The following is a 21,005-nucleotide window of genomic DNA, read 5'->3' as shown; positions in this document are numbered from 1 at the left end:
CGTTTTAGGTCCGATTTTTCAATGCTTGGATAAAACTTATTCGTCGAATAATGTATAAAACTAGCATTTTAAAAACGTATTCTTATTGCCCGTATTTGACAGTTTACGTGACATTTTAATATTATCGTGTAATACTTTATTGGACGGATAAGTATTATCTTGGTATTATCCAAGCATTGAAAAATCGGCCCTAAGACTTATTCTGACTTCACTCGGGTTGGAAAAATAGCAAAGGTAGGTAAAGATGTAGATTTTTAATGGTAGGAATTTTAAAATCGGCTGAGTAGTTAAATCGAAACAAACAAATGTAATTTTCCTTATAATAAAATTATTAATTTACACTCTACTCGCTCTATTTAAAAAAAATGCCTCTTCTTGAAAAATTTAGTTTTCATAAATCTTGATATATTGTTATGACTAATGATAATAAATTGTCTTTATTCGTTTGTACCAACCAACTTAGAAACTACTGCACACATATTCGACAAGCCTTATCATTCATAGACTATTGTTACAATCTCTATTGGCATTTGAATCTATAGTTGCTCGAAGTCGCGGGACAGAACTAGTCTATCTTATCAATATATAAATAAATCAAGTGGGTACAAAATCGTTAACATAAGAAAGCCATCAATTGAACGTTTAGCTAAGCAATTTGCACTGATAAATATAAAATGATAAGAAAATAAACTTAACTTTAGCTACAACCAAAAATATACGTTATTCCAAAGGGATAAAATCCATTTTTCGTTGACTATACAAGTTTATAAGAGGTCCCAATTGCCAAACAAAAGATTGTCCATTGTGTGTAATTTTTAACCTTTTGGATACAAAGGAAACCGCGTTTTTTTCTCAAATTCCTCGTTTCGTACCTGGAAGGTGGAAATTTCTTTGAAATGAACCGTATGTCAAGGTGGTAAGGTTCAAAGTTATGTAATTCTGTAGAAACTTTGTTTTTGGCGCCTTTGTCATTTTTCTGCCGCGCTTATAAAGTTCTGATAGTAATTTTGTAAAATTGGTTATAAATAAGTAATTTATAGGGATCTAAATATCTATAAATTACATCAGATTGCAATTATTTTTCCAATCGAAAGCCTGTTTTTTATTGAAAATAAAATTTGGCAGGAGCAAATAACTTATTTTGTTGTCTGGAAGAAATCGCTATTTAGCGATAAGACCGCCGTTTGTTATAATGTATCCTAGGTTAAGTCTCAATTTGTAATTTATCTTGAGCAATAAATCATAAATAAATAAATAAAGAATCTTCTTCTACAAGGGTTGTTATTAATAATTTTTAATACGAATCTCAATGAACTTTAATTCGGGTGTATAACATAAACACACTGACATATTATATAAGTACATAATGTACATACGTAAGCAATTTTACTATACCTATACACAATTAAATTCACTTTTTCTAGATGTATGGTCATTCAAACACCCAAAACTTACCATTACCACACAATTGTGTATTCTTCGTAATATTTGGGAATTCGTAGAAATATTCGAATACATCTGGAACAATAGCTCAAGTATATGAAAGGTGTTCTATTAGATTCATTGTTCATTCTGAGCAATAGTTATGTAGGGTGACCAAATTTTGTGAGTTTATGGGACTGCCATTTTAATTTTCATAGTATTTTTGAAGTGGAACTTCTTTAGGCGCGTTGAGAGTAAAATTTCAAGGTCGCATCATGGCAATACCGAGACCTAATGGAGTAAGGCGACGGTTTTTTTATCTTAGAATCTTGCCAATGAAGTTTCACTTCTGACACGTGTGCTCTTTTTATAATTTTTTTTGACAAGTGCAAGGGTAAAGGTTAATGCTAATTAATGCTGGCTAAGTATTATAAGTAGATGTTACACGTTGTTAAACATTTTTATTATTAGACATGCTAGTTTCCTCAAGATTTTTTAATACAGTAAAAGAATAATAATAATAAGTTGATAAATTGAAAAATCACGCCATTTTTCCGTGCTCGTCTCGTCTCGAAGCTTTTGATTGATGCCGAAGGTCTTAATCACTGAATCACTTCTATTTTCTAATAAATAAATGTATCAAGTATATTCCAATTAATTCCCATAAATGGCAAATAATTTATGCGGAACATTATAACTGTACAATTGCTTTATAAATTTCCGCATATTTTTTATGTCTCCGGTATTGGAAAAATTCCAATTTCCTAGCAAAATGGTGTCAGGCGTTATAATTATTTATACAAGCGTATAAAAATAGGGAGAATATGGCATATATAAAAGAAGAATCAATTTATATCAACGTAATACTTATATAATAAGATTATTACGTTTTTTATTTATTTTGACGATACAAAAGCGCTTCTCAACGAAGTTTAATTGAATAAATAAATGTTTGAGTTTGAGTAAACAATATCTATATTTATATTAGGTCAATTTGAAACCTAACCTAAACTTTAAAATGCCTTAACCTTGTTGATATCTTGTTTATTATTAAAACTATACTATCTTTGACTCTTAATATGTTCTAATCAGACATGTGTTAGATATAATATGGAGTGACACATCACACAATCTATTACAAAACAGTCTGCTAATAAATAGATTCGGGCAATGAACCCGTCCCTTACTTGGCTTCAGCCCAGATATTATACATTTTTTAAATATTCGTTTGTTGCGTATTTATATTTGATATACGTCAATCGTAAATCATTTTTAGTGTGATTGTTCTATTGAAGGTAGGAAGAAATTAGTAAGATAAATTAATTTGAATAATTGCTTTGTTTTTTTCACTTATTAATAAAATTTTGGGGACATTATTTTAAGCTTTTAAATAACTTGCTCTTATTGAAGTTATGATGTTTTGTCGTATCTAAATCTACGAAAAAATAATTACTTATATGAAAATAACAGTCTCACAAATACGATGCAACAATAAAACTTTTTCCCACACGCACTAAAATATGTTTATTTTATCTTAATACAGGCCCAAAAGTCCCAAAAATTCCCAATATCTATACACTACACATTTTGGTGCGGCACGCTCCAAAGGGCTCACACCCGTCGCAGGTGAGCCACGCGCGGCATTATGTAGTTTTTGTATAAATTTGTTAGAAAATGTACAGTATTCGAGTTTAAAAGAAAACCGTTATTTAGTTATGAGATATGATGTTCGTAAAAGTCAGAATTTATGGTGATAGTATCAAGTAGAATTGAGAAAATATGGATCATCTAGCTTAACTTTAAAATAAGCTAGTTTGTTACGTGCATAATTTGGCACATAGGGCCTTTATCTATCTATACGTATACTAATATTATAAAGCTGAAGAGTTTGTTTGAACGCGCTTATCTCAGGAACGACTGATTCGATTTGAAAAATTATATCGGTGTTAGATAGCCCATTTATCGTGGAAGGCTATAGGCTATAATTTATATCATAACGCCAAGACCTACCGTTGCGGAGCCACGTGGGTAAAACAGCTATGCCTATTATATAGTTCATATTTTGATCGCAAATAAGTTAATCTTCTACTTAGCTGGAGAAAGAAAAAATCGATTTACCTACTAAACTATTTTCCTGTAAAAAAATCGATCAGAAACAGATGTTCAATGCATCTGCCCCATACCCCACTAGGGATATCTGTATTTACTGTTATAAATGCGAATGTTTACTATCTCAAAAACGGCTTATCAGATCTTGATGGAATTTGGCACAGAGATAGATTGCTATCTTGATTAGCGCATAAGCAATTTATATCCGGGTACCGAGAAGTCTATTTTAAAATAATACAGATGTTATATTTATCATTATGACAATAATACACTCACCGGCACGGAATCTTGGCCACTGCAAATTTTTGCGTAAAATAACACTATTTCTTTTCTACTACAAAATTCAATAAAAATTTAATCAAAACTAGTTACTTTAATGTTTTTACTAACTTTTAGTAATAATTGGAAGTTTATAAGAAGTACTACCGCGTAGATATGAATTAAACAAGAATTTACGCTTTTCCTGTGAAATTTAAATGATTTCTTAAAAAATGCACAAAAATTAGAAAGAATGTTTCCATAAAAATAAATTGAACCTTTTAATATAGGGTGTTTCCTTCTCTTGCCTTTAACACTGTTTGCATCCAGTCTGACATACTCCAGAAGACATTTTTGATGTCCACTTGACCTATAGTGTACCAAACGGCCCCAGCTGTATTTCTAAGCTCATCGAACATTGGTGCTGGGTTGGAATCGAACTTTATGTTTCTTTTAAGCATGTCCCAGATGTTTTCTATTGGATTAAGATCCGGGCTACGAGCTGGTCACTCCAATTTTTCAATAATAACCTCTTGAAGGTACTCTTATACGCATCGTACGTCACGCGGACGTGCGTTATAGTGTATTAGTAGCAAATTTTCTTCACTGATAAACCTGTAATAGGGCTGAACATGTTTCTGGAGAATTTCCTCGATGTAACTGATCAAATTTAAGCCATTATCTACGATAACTAACTCCGTGCGAGCATCGGAACTTATACCTCCTCATACCATTATTGACTCTAAATGAAAAATCACAGTTTGAGTGTGGTGATGGGTGAAAACCTCTCTTTTCGTCTCCTCTATACTGACTCTTGGCTATCAGAAGCTCGTAAAGTGCCTTAGCAGTCATCTGTGAACACCTCACGAGCGCACTGGCTGTGGGTCCAGTTTTCATGTTCTCGTGCAAAAGGAAGACGTGCTTCTCTGTGATGTCTGAGGAGTTCTGGACGGCGTGCTGGTCTGCAAACCTTCAAATTAAGTTCCTTCATTAGTCTTCTCACGGATTGCTCACTCACATTTATTATCCTGGTGTTTTAGAGCCGGTGGCGTATCTCGAAAACTGTCAGAAAGCCATTTCTAAGTATCTCTTGAACAATTAACGGGTCTTCTCGAGCTGATGTGCACCTCACGCCTTCATTTCCTGGTCTGCACGTATAGCTGCCAGTCCCCTGGTATCTTCTCCATGCATAGTGCATCGCTGAACGTGGTACGTACTGTACATTAGGTACTTTACATTGCGGCAGTCATTGGTCTAACATTATGATGGCCTGAGCAGGTTGTTCAGATGTTAACGGCATTTTTTATTGTTTGTTATGATCATTGACTACAGTACAACAATAACAATATCTTAAAACGGCATAAACGATATCGAAAAAAGTTTAAAACGAACAATTCGTAACTTCGGCTTAACCGCACAAATCACAAATTTTGAGTAACTCTTAAAAAGTGGTAAAAGATTACTCTCAAACTTAATGATTTCTTACCATAAAATTTAACAAATAATATGTTAACATATCTGCATACAAAAAAATCGTGAAAAACACTTCAAACTTTTTTTATCGGCAAATTTGTAAGTGGCCAAGATTCCGTGCCGGTGAGTGTATGTAATTTTCAAGACGCGATATTAGTATAAAAAAGAGCGTGTGTGCCGAGCACACGTGTCAGAAGTGAAACTTCTTTCGCGAGATTCAAAGGTTCTAAAATCGTCGCCTAACTCCATGACGTGACGATGTTGCCATGACGTGACCTTGAAATTATACTCTCAACGCGCCTAAAGAAGTTTAACTTCAAAAAAACCTAGGTACATATTATTAATATAATCGATTATTTTGTACAAAATTATAGTTAATTACATAAACATAATGCCAATATTACATCCTATAACTTATAAAGAACCAATGAACCGTGTAAACTCTGTATAATAGTTACAAATTATGAAATATTCGAAGGGACCACCCGAGAGGTTTTACAAGTACAGTCATGTGAATCATACGTTGAAGGATAATTATTTAATTGTAAAATATTAGTTGTACGGCTTTAATAGTATTTTTTGTTGGTAAAAACTACACGCATGTATCCTACTAGTATTTTAAATACGAAAGTTTGTATAGATGTATGTTTGTTACACTTTCACGTGAAAACAACTGAACTGATTTCGATGATACTTGGCAGTTATTTAAGTAGCTTACGTATCAGAATATCACACATGTGAAATAAATACTTTTGTACTCTTACAGGTTCGTCCGCGGGTAAAACCGCGTAGCTTAGCTAGTTTAACAAGAAAGTTTGTTTCAAGCCATGCACATCTTGTATTATGAGAAGTTGTAAGTAGTCAGTTAAAACACTCAAAATTATAAAATACTAGTGGTCCGCCCCGGCTTCGCGCGTGGTACATATTTCGCAATAAAGGTAGCCTATGTTCTTTCTCAGGGTCTAAAGATTATCTGTGCCAAATTTCATCAAAATCGGTCCAGTAGTTTATGCGTGAAAACCATACATACATACATACAAACTTTTCCTCTTTATAATATTAGTATAGAAATATGTGTGAACGCAAACAAAAAATATCCCAACCTGCAATTACGAACTGCTATTATATAGATGTAAGTAATTAATTTTAATTTCTCCTCATAGCAAACCACGGATTACTAAATAGTTACCAATACCTTCAAACATTGTAGAGACGGTTTTATTTTTAAATTAATATTTTCATAGATATTTTGTACTTACCAGTACTTACGTTTTTATTTTTTAACTAGCAATCCGCCTGCGGCTTCGCCCGCGTTTTCAAAAAAAAACCCGCATAGTTCCCGTTCCCGTGGGATTTCCGGGATAAAACCTAGCCTATGTCACTCAGAAATGATGTAGCTTTCCAACAGTGAAAGAATTTTTCAAATCTGCCAAGTAGTTTCGGAGCCTATTCAATTCATACAAACAAACAAACAAAAAATCAAACCTTTCCTCTTTATAATATTTGTATAGATACCACAATGACTTACTATAGTGACTTATGTTACAAGTTTCGATAACGTCCACACATCCTCACGATTTTATATAATTTATTATAATTGTATTATTTACTTTTACCAAGCTCTTAAAAAAAGTAAGGCATTTTAAAGAAAGTATATTCCTAGCAATTAGTTATTTACCATCGATATAAATACATAATATAAATAATTAGTTGTACTCTGATTGTGCATTTCATACTAAAAAGTTATTTCGACTCAAAATACCTAATGTATTGACACTTCAACCTCTCTGAATACATTAAAAAAATTTAAAGCAATCCTCTATCTATCTTTTTAATTTCAACACATATCTACATAGTAGCTTCAGTATATTATTTCCAGAGATTTCTTAAAGATTAACTTTAAGTACCGACAATGTTAATTTCTCAACATCCGACCGAGATGCTAAGTTACCTGTGTTTCTAAGAAATAGTAACCTTTTGCGAAATTCTGTAACAAAAACATTTTGCTTGTCACACCGTTAATTATACCTCTGGAACGGTAGAATCAATCATTGAAGGAAAGCTTTTAAAAAAATGTGAATTTCTCTTGTATATTTTTATGGCTTTGTTGGTTAAACTGACGGTCCGCCTAATCTTTGAAACTGCTGTGTCATTTTAAAAAGACTTTCACTAGCAGATAACCAATGTTATAAGGATTCGTTTATTATGTATTACTTAATTATCCTTTTGTTATAAACAGGAAAGTTTTTAAGTGTATCCACAATAACAAACATTCATCCGAATGTTTGTTACTCTTTCACGCAAGAACGATGGGGTCCATCGATATGAAATCTATCAAAGACGTCAGTACCGAGCGAGTAAAGTCACATACTAAAGCTATAGTGACACAATAACTCGATTTAACAAGCAAATTAAAACAATTGTATCACACAAAAGAAACATTTAATCATTCTCAGAAGGACCTTTCAATACTGTACTCTTAATCTAAACTTGATAATAAGGTGATATTTTATCATTTATATTCAAATAGGCTTTGTTTTTAACAAAAGACAAATAAATGATGTAATTAGCCTTTACAATACGCATTATCTTGTTATAAAAGACATCGTTTATGCTTTAAGAGAGAGAGAAAGTACCTACTTCAATAAAAAGAACACGTAAGGAATAAAAACAACACAAAGTTTACAAGTTATATTATACTAGCTTTCCGCCCGCGGCTTCGCCCACTTTGTCTAAAACCTAATCCATAGATACTAATATTATAAATGCGAAAGTAACTCTGTCTGTCTGTCTGTTACTCAATCACGCCTAAACTACTGAATCAATTTGCATGAAATTTGGTATAGAGATATTTTGATACCCGAGAAAGGACATAGGATAGGTTTTGTCCCGGAAATCCTACGGGAACGGATTTTTCTCTGAAAACGCGGGCGAAGCCGCGGGCGGAAAGCTAGTAAATTATATACGAAAACCACTCTATCTATTAAAAAATGTCTTGAATCACTCTATCTATTAAAAAAACCGTATCAAATTCGTTCCGTAGTTTTAGAGATTTAAGCATACAATGGGACATAGGGACAGAGTAAGCCATTTTGTTTTATACTATGTAGTTATACTAGCTGCTAGTCCCGACTATGTCCGTGGAAACTCGGCAAAAAAATGTTCTTATGTTGGTCATTCTGTAGATAGTTTTCTAATAGTATGAGAATTATAAAAATTGTATGCCTAGTTCCGAGTTAAATTGTTAAAAGATACTGTCAAGATACTGTTAATAATTTTTATAATATTAGTTCATAGACATCGGAATCAAAGTAAGAATTATGTACTTCATATTCAGTGGTTATAATAAATGTATATTATCTGTGCTATATTTTTAAATCTATTGAACTATCTAACGATGATTGACACATAATTATCATATATCATCCAATGAAAACTTTCTCTTTGGGATGAATTTAAGATGGTAACTATTATTAGGCGCCAGAATATGAAATATATTATTAGGTATTTATTGAAATGAAATTTCTGTAGGTGGATAGCGTCACGTCATGGAGTAAGGCGACGGTTTTGATATCTTTGAATCTTGCCAAAGAAGTTTCACTTTTGACACGTGTGCTCGGCTCACACGCTCTTTTTGTATTACAATATGTTTTATTGATTAATACAGCTAATATTAATATTTTTGTTTTATACGAATTCCGATAATATAAATCTCAAACATGTTTTACAAATGAATTATTTCCTCTCCTACCAGGTTGCCTGGCAGAGATTGCTGTGATAATAAGGCAGCCTATTGTGCAAAATTTTTGTACCTCATTAATTTGTACCACATTTCCTAGATTGTTTTGTACAATGAAGTGTTATAGATAAAAATAATAAATAAATATATCAAATAGAAAATGAGAGTTGGTATGAAATAATATTGAAAACACAAAGACAAAGCTATATTTCATACCTAGTTAAACTCAAATAAATATCAAACAATTTAATGCTTTCCAATGCTTAGAAAATCACATTTTAATTTAATGCCTTGATAAGATATCAAAATGTAATCAAACCGTGAATGGCGGCTTTATCTCATTCTTTTAACAATTCGAAACGTCGGTCAAAATTACTTCCCGATAGTGAAATAATCTGTATTATTAATAAATAATTTAAATTGAAAGTTAACAGTTGAAGATTTATGTTGTGGATAATATTTTAAATTATAGTATTAATCAACACATAATTTTATACAAAAAATGTGTTTTAAGTAAGCCTTGAACCATACGTTCAGTAAACATTATAATGATATAATATTAGAGTGAATAGCATCATTATTTTTATGGTAAATTAAAAACACGTAAAGTCAATCCATTGTCTTAGGCTTGAAAACTCTTGAGACTAATACAGAAAATTTATTAATATAGAAGCAGGTTCATTGCATCAACACAGATAACACAAAATATCAACTAAAAGTTACTTCAATTCCAAATCTATGCAGGCTGGTTACAGAAAAAAAAAACGTAAATTCTTTTTCATAAATGTGTTCCTTTTTCAAAATATGGCGGGATGAATGAAAACCCAGCCAAGTCTAGTAGGTCGTTAGAATATTATCATTACATCTGATGTTAGGAAATACAGGTTCGCCCACAGGACCGGTTGTTGACCGCCGTGACTCAGCCGTGTTGTTTTGTTGTGTCTAGCTTGGTATGGGATAGAATCGGGATATTGTGTAGTGTCAAATATTATTTACTAGTTGTACCGCGGACGAACACGCAAATTCATTTAATTCTATGGTCATTATTCTGATCATGACCTATATTAGTGTAAAGATTTATCAAAATACATCACGTAGTTTTTTCTTGAAAGAGTAACAAACATCCTCACAAACTTTCGCATTTATAATATTAGTAGGATTGCTTGCTTGTGAATATTTCAAATCTTTGTATAAAAGATTTTAATCTATGTTGTGAACGCCATGCCACATTTTATGACATTTATTCAGTCGATTTTCTAATAACTAAAAAATAACTTAATATAATAATAACTAATAAATAAACGATTTTCTAATAACTAATAAATAAACTTAATATTATAATGTATGATGTGGTATTACTTAAATAAATAAATAAATAAATAACTAGAACCTTAGTTTGTACGTAACAAATATCGATATAAATTATTCGAATTATAAATATTTCTTATGATTTTCGTATTTAAATTAGAAATATATTAACATATAATATATAATTATGAATATCTAAACTAAAAAACTTAATCTTTTACGCAATATTTCACTAAATTTAATCGAACCCACACATATGAATTACTGTCATTAACTGTACCTATATTATAACAGGCGTATAGAAAAATAATGATTTTCCATACATTTTGTAAGACTCGGGTCATAATTATCTGACCTTCTAAGAAGTTGATAGTATCGCGGCGCTTTTGATGTTGAGATGAATGGACCATATAGCTGAGACAGATTCTGTGTACATATGATATTCACAACTAATTTAAAACGTGTGAAATTTCAGAACGTGTTTGTCGTTCTGTCATTGGTTTTTTTTTCTTATCGAAATTACAGATTTTTTATATATATCTTAGTATATGTAGTTGTTATTTGTTAAAGAAATAGGTGAACATTGGTTTAGACTTAGTAATTTTTTTTGAAGTGAAATTTCTTTATCGGGGTTGGAAAAAAATTTAGTGTAGAATTTTTTCGTTACGCGCCATCTTTTTTTATCCCTACCACGCGTGATTCGACGTATTTCTGTAAAGTTGCATATAGTAAATTATTTTTTTGAAAAATAAGTTCATAAAAAAGTTTCACTTCTTACGTGTGCACACTAGTAAACGCACACATTTTTTTTTTAATCAAAGTGACAAATTATCCGATATTTGCGACTAAGTTCTTCTATTTGTAGTTTATTCGCTTCAAGCCAAAAAATGCTTATCATCATGCTATTTCATTTAATACTTGCTTAATAAAAATACATATTTTATCTATTCAAACTTCTCAACCCAAAGAATGTAAACAAAAAACAATTTTATCTAACGCTATGCATTTGGCTCTATTCCATAGGAATTGCGTAACTAAAACTGATATAATGCATTCTTGGTATTGCTATTGATAACTCACGGGATCGTGCCAATTGTATCTGGGAGAAAGAATAAATCGGTCAAGTGCGAGTTGGCATTCGAATGAAAAAAACCAAGTCTAGAGAAAGTTAAAAAAAAATGGAATCAGAAATGCTAAATTTATACATAGAGTATGGTCTAAATAAGCTATTTTCGTTTATTATTGCCTACGCCCAAATTGTCTATATCCTACTAATATTATAAATGCGTTTGTGACGATGGATGTATGTGTATGTGTGTGTTTGTTACTCTTTCACGCAAATACTACTGAACCGATTACAACGAAATTTAGCACACATATAGAGGTTAACTTGGATTAACACATAGGTTTTATCCCGGAAATCCCACGGGAACGGGAACTATGCGGGTTTTTCTTGGAAAAAGCGGGCGAAGCCGCGGGCGGATAGCTTGTGTTTAAAGTTATTCTATCATTTAATGCAAGTCGAGTTCACTCAAAATAATAATACGTTCTAGTCAACATACTAGTCGAATAATGGAGTTGAGATGGCAAAACGTTAGTCGACGCACTAGTCGACGTGCTAGTCGACGTGTTAATCAATGCGCTAGTCGATGTGCTAGTCAACTAGCTCGTCAACTAGCTACTCAGTTATCAGTGGCCTAGTAACGAATCTATTCGCATATAATTTATTTATTCGATAACCAAAGTTTATCGTTATAGTTTTATTTATTACTAAATACAGTGATGTAACCCTTGTTTTTGAGATATGGGTTTTACGGTGTTTGTTATAGACTGTTGCGATATTATTTTCGATACCTACAACTTATGAGAACAACATTATATTAGTTACTATATTTTAGTATCGAAGATCTTGGTTAATCCATACTAATATTATAAATGCGAAAGTAACTCTGTCTGTCTGTCTGTTACTTAATCACGCGGCACGCCTTAACTACTGAACCAATTTGCATGAAATTTGGTATAGAGATGTTTTGATACCCGAGAAAGGACATAGGATAGGTTTTATCCCGGAAATCCTACGGGAACGGGTTTTTTCTTTGAAAACGCGGGCGAAGCCGCGGGCGGGCGGGCTATTGTTTATATGTATATTGTAAACTCTACTAAAATAACGTTATGTTATTTTATCAAAAAATCAATCAAAATAGAGTTTTATAGTTTCTAATAAGATAAAATTAATTGAACTACTGGCAGAAAAAATAAGTTTAGATTATGTTCTTTGAATTTATTAAGATTTTATTGTAGTTTGATTAGGTATATATATAATATATATATATGTATATTTTTCTATAATAAATCGCTGTCGCTCATAACTTGCAGTTCGAACGGAAGCACTTACCTTTGTGGCAGTGCCGACCTAATTACACCCACAAATTACAAGCGTCGTGAAAAATACTCGGAAAATGTTGAATATAAAGTTAACTTCCCTGTGCTGAATCGCGATGTTATTTTTTTTTACGCGATAACTATATAATCCTATTTCCGGGAATGGTAAAGCAAAATTTGTTGTGTTGCTGATGTTTTGACATTTTCCTCAAAGGAAATAAATTAATGAATTGTAGTATGGTATAGTACGATTCAAACGTAATGGCAGCTCGGAACATCGTACGATCCGATGTGCAGAAAACCATTTTTTGGTATTAGCGGGTCGTTAAGGGACCTGTTGTACCTGCACCATAGTCCACAGTACATATATATAATAGTACTACGCCTGCACCTAGTGTCTAATCTGTGATTGTGCACCTAACTTCCGGACAGCCATTAAGTTTGAAATTTGAATCCAACTATAAATCCGAAATCAAAAGATAAATTCATGGAAGTGAAAAGTTGTAAGCAAACAGTTGTAATGTCTAGAAGACGGGTTAGAGAAAAATATGGTAATTACGACATTTGAGAAAATGTGAGGTTGAAATTAAAAGCATTTTTTTTTATTTATTTACCGGTTAATAGAAATTTGACTCAACGTTGCGCGGACATCAAATCTATATAAAACCGAATGATTCCATCAGATTTACATGTAAATGCAGTGAGCGGGACAAATAGACGGAAATGCATACAATTTGTACAACATTAACGGTTTCGTATGATTATATCACCTAAACAATAGTGGGAATTTCGTAACGCGTGGTCATCATTTGGACGTGTAGTGACTATGATTTTGGATTTTGTGGGATATTTAAATAATAATCTGTTTATATCTACGTTTTTTAAACGATTACAAAGCACATAAAATTGTCTGTATCGATGGGGCATGAAATGAAACAATAAATACATAAAAAACTTCAAAAGTAGTTTTGTAATATTCTTATTATCTTTCATTCATGTAAGCATGTTAATATTATGCAATTCTGAAGCTTGGTAGCGTGCATCTAGTTTATTATATGTTTTTAATTAGAATACTATGTATCTACACTAATATTATAAAGAGGAAAACTTTGTTTGTTTGTTTGTTTGTTTGATTGTAATGATTCATGAATTCATAGTTTTCGACCAATCTTTCCTTATAACTAGAAACTTCTAATAATTAATAACTTCTTATCGATAAAATATCGGCACAGGAAGCAGTATTGAAAAAAAATATATTTAATTACATATACAACTATTATTATAGAAGTGACGTAATTTGCGCTAGCATCAAGAATAATTTATAGATTGAATATAATATAATAATAGATGACCGAATATACTAGCTGTATCGCGCGGTATTCCCCGCATTGCTCCGCTCCTATTGCACTTAGCGTGATAGCCTATTATTAGACTTCTACACACATCTAACACTGAAATAATTCAAATCGGGCACGTAGTTCTTGAGATTAGTACGTTCAAGCAAACAAGCAAACAAACTCTTCAGCTTTATAATATTAGTATAGATAAAATATGATAAGAGGTTTTTTATTAATAAAAATAGACTGTCCTAACTATCTGAAATTTATAAACACCCTATTTTAACAGAAGACAGTAATGTGTCCATGTTTACTGGGCTATTAACTTTCGACAATTGTATCAATTTGGGTGCAATAGAATGGAAAAAGATAACAAATCTTGTTGAAATAACATTTTTGTCTTTATGGATTTCCTTCCGGATATTTAGTTATTATATCATTTATAAGAATAATATTGACTTATCATGTTATTGTGATTCTATCATTTGTAAGCAAGTCTTTATTTTTATCCGAATACATAAAAACTTTTTTCTTTAAAAAGACAAAAGAGTAATATTAACAAAAGCCCAAAGAGCAATATTATTTTTTAAATTTGCGTAAAATGAATATGTATAAAGTTTACAAATTTAAATTTTACGTTAAATTCATTGCAACCATCCCAGTAAACTGAGATAAACATATTTATTACTAAATAGACCTAATTTCTTTAGACGATGCGATGAGATGGATATCCTGTAGTTCTAGTAAATATTTGGGCTGACCTAGATTACTATAATTATTATAAATCAGTGGAGTCTGGGAAGGTATTTTCCATATTTTATATAGGTTAGATACCTACACTCGAAGAACTCTACCTAACTATACTTAAGTCTCTTTCCTTGTTTTTTTTATTGAAAACTAGCGGTCCGCCCCGGCTTCGCCTGTGGTATATATTTACGTTTTCTCTACATAAGAACCATCCTCGTACTTCAAGGAATATAATAAAAAAAGAATTATCGAAATCGGTTCAGCCGTTCTCAAGTTATGCGCTTACCAACACATTTTGGGATTCATTTTTATATTATAAGATGTTTGGGCTCTTTAATCACAGATAATAATATAACAATACATTTAATATACTTATTCGCTCTGGTTTTGTCTATTTATATGCTGGATTCTTAAAGTATCAAATTTACGACACACACTTGCAAAGTTGTGACTTTTAAATGCAGCTTATTTGAAAAAACTGCAGTGAAATAATTCAACTCATGGATTTTGTTTCAATAATTAAGAACAATAAATTATTTTGGCGAAAATGTGAATGAGTTCGAGAGAGGTCATATCCACTCATGTGAATCGCCCAATGTCTAAATTAAAAGTATGACCATGAGTTTTCTAATTTTTTAATATGATATTTAGAATATCTATATCATGTCATATAAAATTTAGGTAATCTTATATATCTGTAAGCATTTTGATTGACACATGTGGCTATATATTATTTCTTAAAATTATGAAATGTATTTTTTTATTGTATTATAGTGAATCCTTGCGATGTCACGCTCGTGATAATTTACTACTAATTAACGATGGTTTATTCATTTTAATTGTATATCTACATACCTACCTATTTTTATTATTATTATAATTTATACCTATATATTTCCATTTTGTTTATACAGTGAATACTGATACCGTAGATTCTCCGTAGATACTGCTTTCCGAATCGGTGGTAAATGTTAAAAAGAAGTCTAATTGAATAAATAAATGTTTGAGTTTCGAGTTTGAACAATTAACGAGTCGAAATAAATTATGTATATCAAACACTCAATACCACTTCAAGTACTTGAGATTAGACTCTTGATATAAAATATTTTAAATTTACGACCGCCACTTTAAACTTTGGCTTCCGGTATATTTTTATAAGAAACTAGTGTACGCCGCGGATCCGTTCATTTCACGTTTTCGCAGTCTCTATGAGTGTCCTTTCTGTGGTATCGTAGCTCAAACGGATGGACCAAATTTGATGCGGTTTTTAATTTGAAAGTCAGTTTCCTCTCAATGTTTCTTAGCATTTTTCATGAATTTTCAATTAAGATGGCGCCACTTCAGTTAGTTATTATTCATCATATTATAATATTATGATGATTATTTTTAATACGTTTCTACTTTCTAGGCAAACAAACCCGGGCAGGTTTAGTAGTATAGGTAATAATAAATTAATATCACGTTTTAGACAATTTACATCAATTTGGAAATGGGCCAGTCGCAATAGCTAATATATTATTGGCACATTGATTTACAAGAAAAACAATAACTAGCTATGGCCCGTGGCTTCACGCATTCGGCATTTCCTAGATAAAAAGGTATCTTGTTGCACTTGGGATGAATTCACGCGAGTAGCTTTATTTGTAATATGCTATAAAAAGTGATAATGTCTTTATTTTTATGTTAAATATATTTTATATTTTATAATTTCAATGTAACCAATTTAATGTAAAACCACTATCGTATTGGGAAACTGTAATGTTAGTGTGTGTTTTGAATAAATAAATAAATAAATCTTTCATTGTGGCAGATCAGCCGTTTTTGCCTGAAAAAAAAGAAACAAAACTTTATCCATATTCTTCATTATTCATTCATTCATTCAGTGGTATTATTATTAATAGGATAACGTTGTGTTAATTGTATATTTTTTATCTCTTAATAATTTGTATTACTTTTTTGTTTCAGGTAATTTCTTTAAATGATTGAATCAGAGAAAAGGTGATTAAAAATTGTACAGGTAAGTAAAATTTTTTGTGCCGTTGTCATGTAATAAAAAAGTTTAAAAACTAAACACCGACTGCTAAAACACTATAACAGTACCTACCTACGAAACAAGAAAATAGTCTCCGCTGAAATTATAACGTAAATGTGAATTATAATATTTAGAATATGAAGATTAATTTTAGGCGTTCACATATTATCTAAAATGTGCTTTGAAAGCTCTTCCATTTGATACTTCACAATATTTTTTTTATTCTTACTACTATAGGTAAACCAGAATCTGATGGCAAATTGGGAAATCAAAATTTTGAATGTGCAACCCTAGGGAAAATGGACTGAACGATCTTGATACTTTTTATTTTTTATTTTGTCCTCAACATCATTAGTCACATTACATAAGTGAACAATACTGTACTTAATAATGAGATATCCACTTAATATTATGTAGGTACATACTAACATGTATAATATACATATCTTACTTTTATCTATGTAAAACATATTATTATTTACACATGCCTATATTTGTATATTCATTATCATTATGCCATGTAAAAATATGGATGTAATGATAATGCAGATCAAAACTAGATTGCTAATAATTTTTTATAAAATAAAATAAAAATAAAATAAAACTATGTTTATTTTCGTAAGTATTAAAGATACACACATTATAAAATTGACTTGGACAGCTTGGACTTGACGAATAGCCGTATTGGAAACTCCTGTAATAAGTTTTCATAAAATTATATTGTAATCAACAAACAATATTATAGTTACCTACTTATAATATTTTTTATTTTAAGTATCAAAACGGGTAAGTCCAATTTACCAATAAAATATTCAAAATTGAAAATTGTGATGTGTTTGACCCTTCTGCATCGAATGTTTTTCTATACACATTATAAACAACACCTCTTGCTTGTGATCGCAGCGGCTTTTTCGACATTTTCTAAGATTTTTTAGACAAAATCCTAAAAATTATTCATCAATTGCAAAGAAGACAAATAATTTGACAACCAATTTGATAGTTGTCAAATAAAATTGCCATATGAAAATCTTTTGTTTCGTAAATATAAATATGCCATCAGATTCTGGTAGACCTATAGCAAGTGACGTCATCATCCGCCCGCGGTTTCGCCCGCGTGGTGTTTTGATAAAAGGTAGCCTATGTTCTTTCTCATTGTCTAAAGATTGTGCCAAATTTCATCAAAATCGGTTGAGGGGCTTAAGCGGGAAAGCGTAACAGACAGACAGACAGTTACTTTCGCATTTATAATATTAGTGGGGATAGATAATAAATAATCGGTACCATGAGTAACTTATTTGATAAAATATGCTCTTGAGATCGTTTCGTTTCTCGCTATCGAATGCAGTAGTACCATCACTACCTCACTACATAGTATAAAACAAAGTCTCTTTCTCTGTCCTTATGTCCCTATGTATTCTTAAATCTTAAAAACTACGCAGCAGATTTTGTTGCGGTTTTGTTAATAGATAGAGCGATTGCAGAGGAAGGTTTTAGTATAATATCATTTATTAGGTTTTAGACAAAGCGGCTTAAGCCGCGAAAGCTAGTCGAAAATATTTTGTAGTACGCAAGAATCGATTGCTAACTCGTGGTAGGGGTATTCGCAACGCTCCGTGCCCGATACGCGACGTTGCCGGACCGCGCAGTCTCTACAGACAACTTAGTTCGTTATACTATCACCGCACGGTGACCATACGGGTTATAATCGCGTGCTATAGCCGTTGCTAACGCGTTTCATGGGCGTTGCCAGTTTGTTACCGTGAGTTGAACGGGTCACACGTATTCGTAAATAAAATGGACGACGAGAAACTGATTGAAATTGTTCGTAAATATGAATTTATATATAATTTAAAACACCCAAAATATATGGATAATATCAAGAAGGAAATAGCGTGGAAAGAAATCGGGAATCAAATGAAACAGTCCGGTAGGATTTTTGTTATTACTATGTTTATTAAAGTGTAGGTGTATTAGATTAGGTAAGTAGAGTACATTTACAATATTTTTCTATGTAACACATAAATACAGGCAAAGTCGTTTATTATCCTTCCGCCTTTCGATGACCTAGTTTTATAGGGCATAACTAAATTTTTCAGGAATACCGATCCGGACGAGTTCATGTAAAAATAATATTCAGAAAGTATAAAATATCAATTTTTGTATTCATTTGCAATACATTACAAAATAATAAAATTAACGCAATAATTTGTTAAATAAAATGAGTCTTCTTAAATCATAAAGCATGTATCGCTACACCGTGCAAGGGCCGGGCCGTGCACGGCCGAGCCACGGTCAGGCATGAATCACTTCATACAAAAAGTATACAATCACTACATAGTATAAAATAAAGGCTTTCTCTATCCCTATGTATGCTAAAACTACGCAACGGATTTTGATACGGTTTTTTTTAATAGATAGAGTGATTCAAGAGGAAGGTTTTAGTATATAATTTACTAGCTGTGCCGCGCGGTTTCACCCGCATTGCTCCGCTCCTGTTGGTCTCAGCGTGATGATATATCTTAATATATATAAATCTCGTGTCACAATGTTTGTCCTCAATGGACTCCTAAACCACTTAACCGATTATAATAAAATTCGCACACCATGTGCAGTTCGATCCAACTTGAGAGATAGGATAGGTTTTATCCCGGAAATCCCACAGGAAAGGGGTTTGCGGGGTTTTCTCTGAAAACGCGGGCGAAGCCGCGGGCGGAAAGCTAGTAGTATATATAATATATAGCCTATATATAGCCTTCCTCGATAAATGGGCTATCTAACACCGAAAGAATTTTTCAAATCAGACCAGTAGTTCAACAAACAAACAAACTCTTCAGCTTTATAATATTAGTATATACAGGGTTACAGGTTAAGTCGACCTATTCCTGTTAAGAGCGTGTAGTAGGGGTCAAAACAAACTGATTTGATCCTATAATACCATATCCAAAAGTTAGCCGTTGAAGAGTTATTGCAATTTTAATTTTTTTCTTGAAAATGCCACTTTATCGTCGCATTTAGCGTTTAATTTTTTATTTTACTTGTTTGGTCTGGGTTTTTTTGAGTTTTTATGTAAAGGTTGAGTTAAACAATAATTCTCAGCAATAAAAATCCATATCGCTGAAAAAAATTCAAAGAAATGGCTTTTAACTAAAAATAACATTAAAGTAATTAACTTTTTTTAAACAAAGATATTGAAAAAAATCTCTATGAAAATGTGTCTGCAGATGTTTTAAAAAACATGTGCATTTTCTTAGCTATGTAAAAAGGTATGATAACCTCAGGTAGCATTCGTAGATTCCAAGAAATCGGGGAAATACGTTTTACACAAAGCGGACGAAGCCGCGGGCTAAAAGCTTTTACAATAAAAAATTTGATCGTATATTTGGTGTAGCGTGAATCTTGCTTAATTGTGTTCTCAGCTCTTAAGTTAAATATTTATTTATTAGTCATTATTGATTTTAAAGTACATATTATTTCACAGCTGTATCATGTAAGCAAAGATGGCAAGCTCTCAGAGACGCGTATAGAAGAGCGTTAAAGAAAAGAAAAGTTAAAACCGATCAAGCGATGAAGAACATAAAACTGTGGAAGTACGAAAGTGAAATGGCATTCGTAGCTCCTTTTTTGGAAAGGAAAGTACAAGATTCAATAGAGAATACAAACGAAGATAAACAATATACAGATCTAGATGAAAAACAAGAGCTATACAATGAATTCGAATCCATGCTCTTGCCTAGAACTGACGATCCCCTTGATAATAGTATAGCTACAACATCAAAAGAATGCGCTGAAGATGAACCACAAACAAAATATATAAAGAGGGCGAAGATAATAAAGCGTAAGCGAGAGCTATCACCATCATCTGTGTTAATCGAAAAATTGCTCCGAGACAAGCTAAACCCGTCTTTAACACATGACGCGTTAGATCACTTTTTCTTAAACATATCTGATACGGTTAAGAAGTTTCCGCCATACTTACAAGCGGTGGCGAAAAATAAGGTATTTTGTTTGGTGTCAGAAATGGAATTGCAGCAATTAGCATCAGATTCTCCATACGAATGTCCGTCGTTTTCAGAGAGTAATAGTGAAGTACCGATACTTAGTGATGATTGTGTTGATCAGAAACCGGAATTTTTACACCATTAGTGCTTTATGTAATAAATGTATGTTTAAAGAATAAATGTATTTTACTTGCCGGAAA

At 31.9% G+C, this 21,005-nt stretch overlaps 2 protein-coding genes across 2 annotated transcripts in view; both read left to right on the top strand.

Annotated features, from left to right (window-relative positions):
* LOC149476487 (protein amalgam-like) overlaps positions 1-21,005 on the top strand; it is a 146,159-nt gene that overhangs the window by 52,795 nt on the left and 72,359 nt on the right. The window lies entirely within an intron of this gene.
* Positions 18,329-20,985, top strand: LOC149476488 (uncharacterized). The gene is made up of 2 exons (XM_089711805.1): positions 18,329-18,734; positions 20,286-20,985. The coding sequence occupies exons 1-2, from the start codon at positions 18,602-18,604 to the stop codon at positions 20,948-20,950; spliced, it is 798 nt and encodes a 265-aa protein (XP_089567931.1). The 5' UTR covers positions 18,329-18,601; the 3' UTR covers positions 20,951-20,985.

The sequence above is a fragment of the Colias philodice genome, chromosome 27 (genome assembly GCF_061535455.1).
Source record: "Colias philodice isolate Cphi_HAF_F1 chromosome 27, ilColPhil1 Martin Lab GWU primary, whole genome shotgun sequence".
Lineage (NCBI taxonomy): Eukaryota > Metazoa > Arthropoda > Insecta > Lepidoptera > Pieridae > Colias > Colias philodice.
Note: the sequence above shows the minus strand (reverse complement) of the source record. Positions and strands in the feature narration are given on the sequence as shown.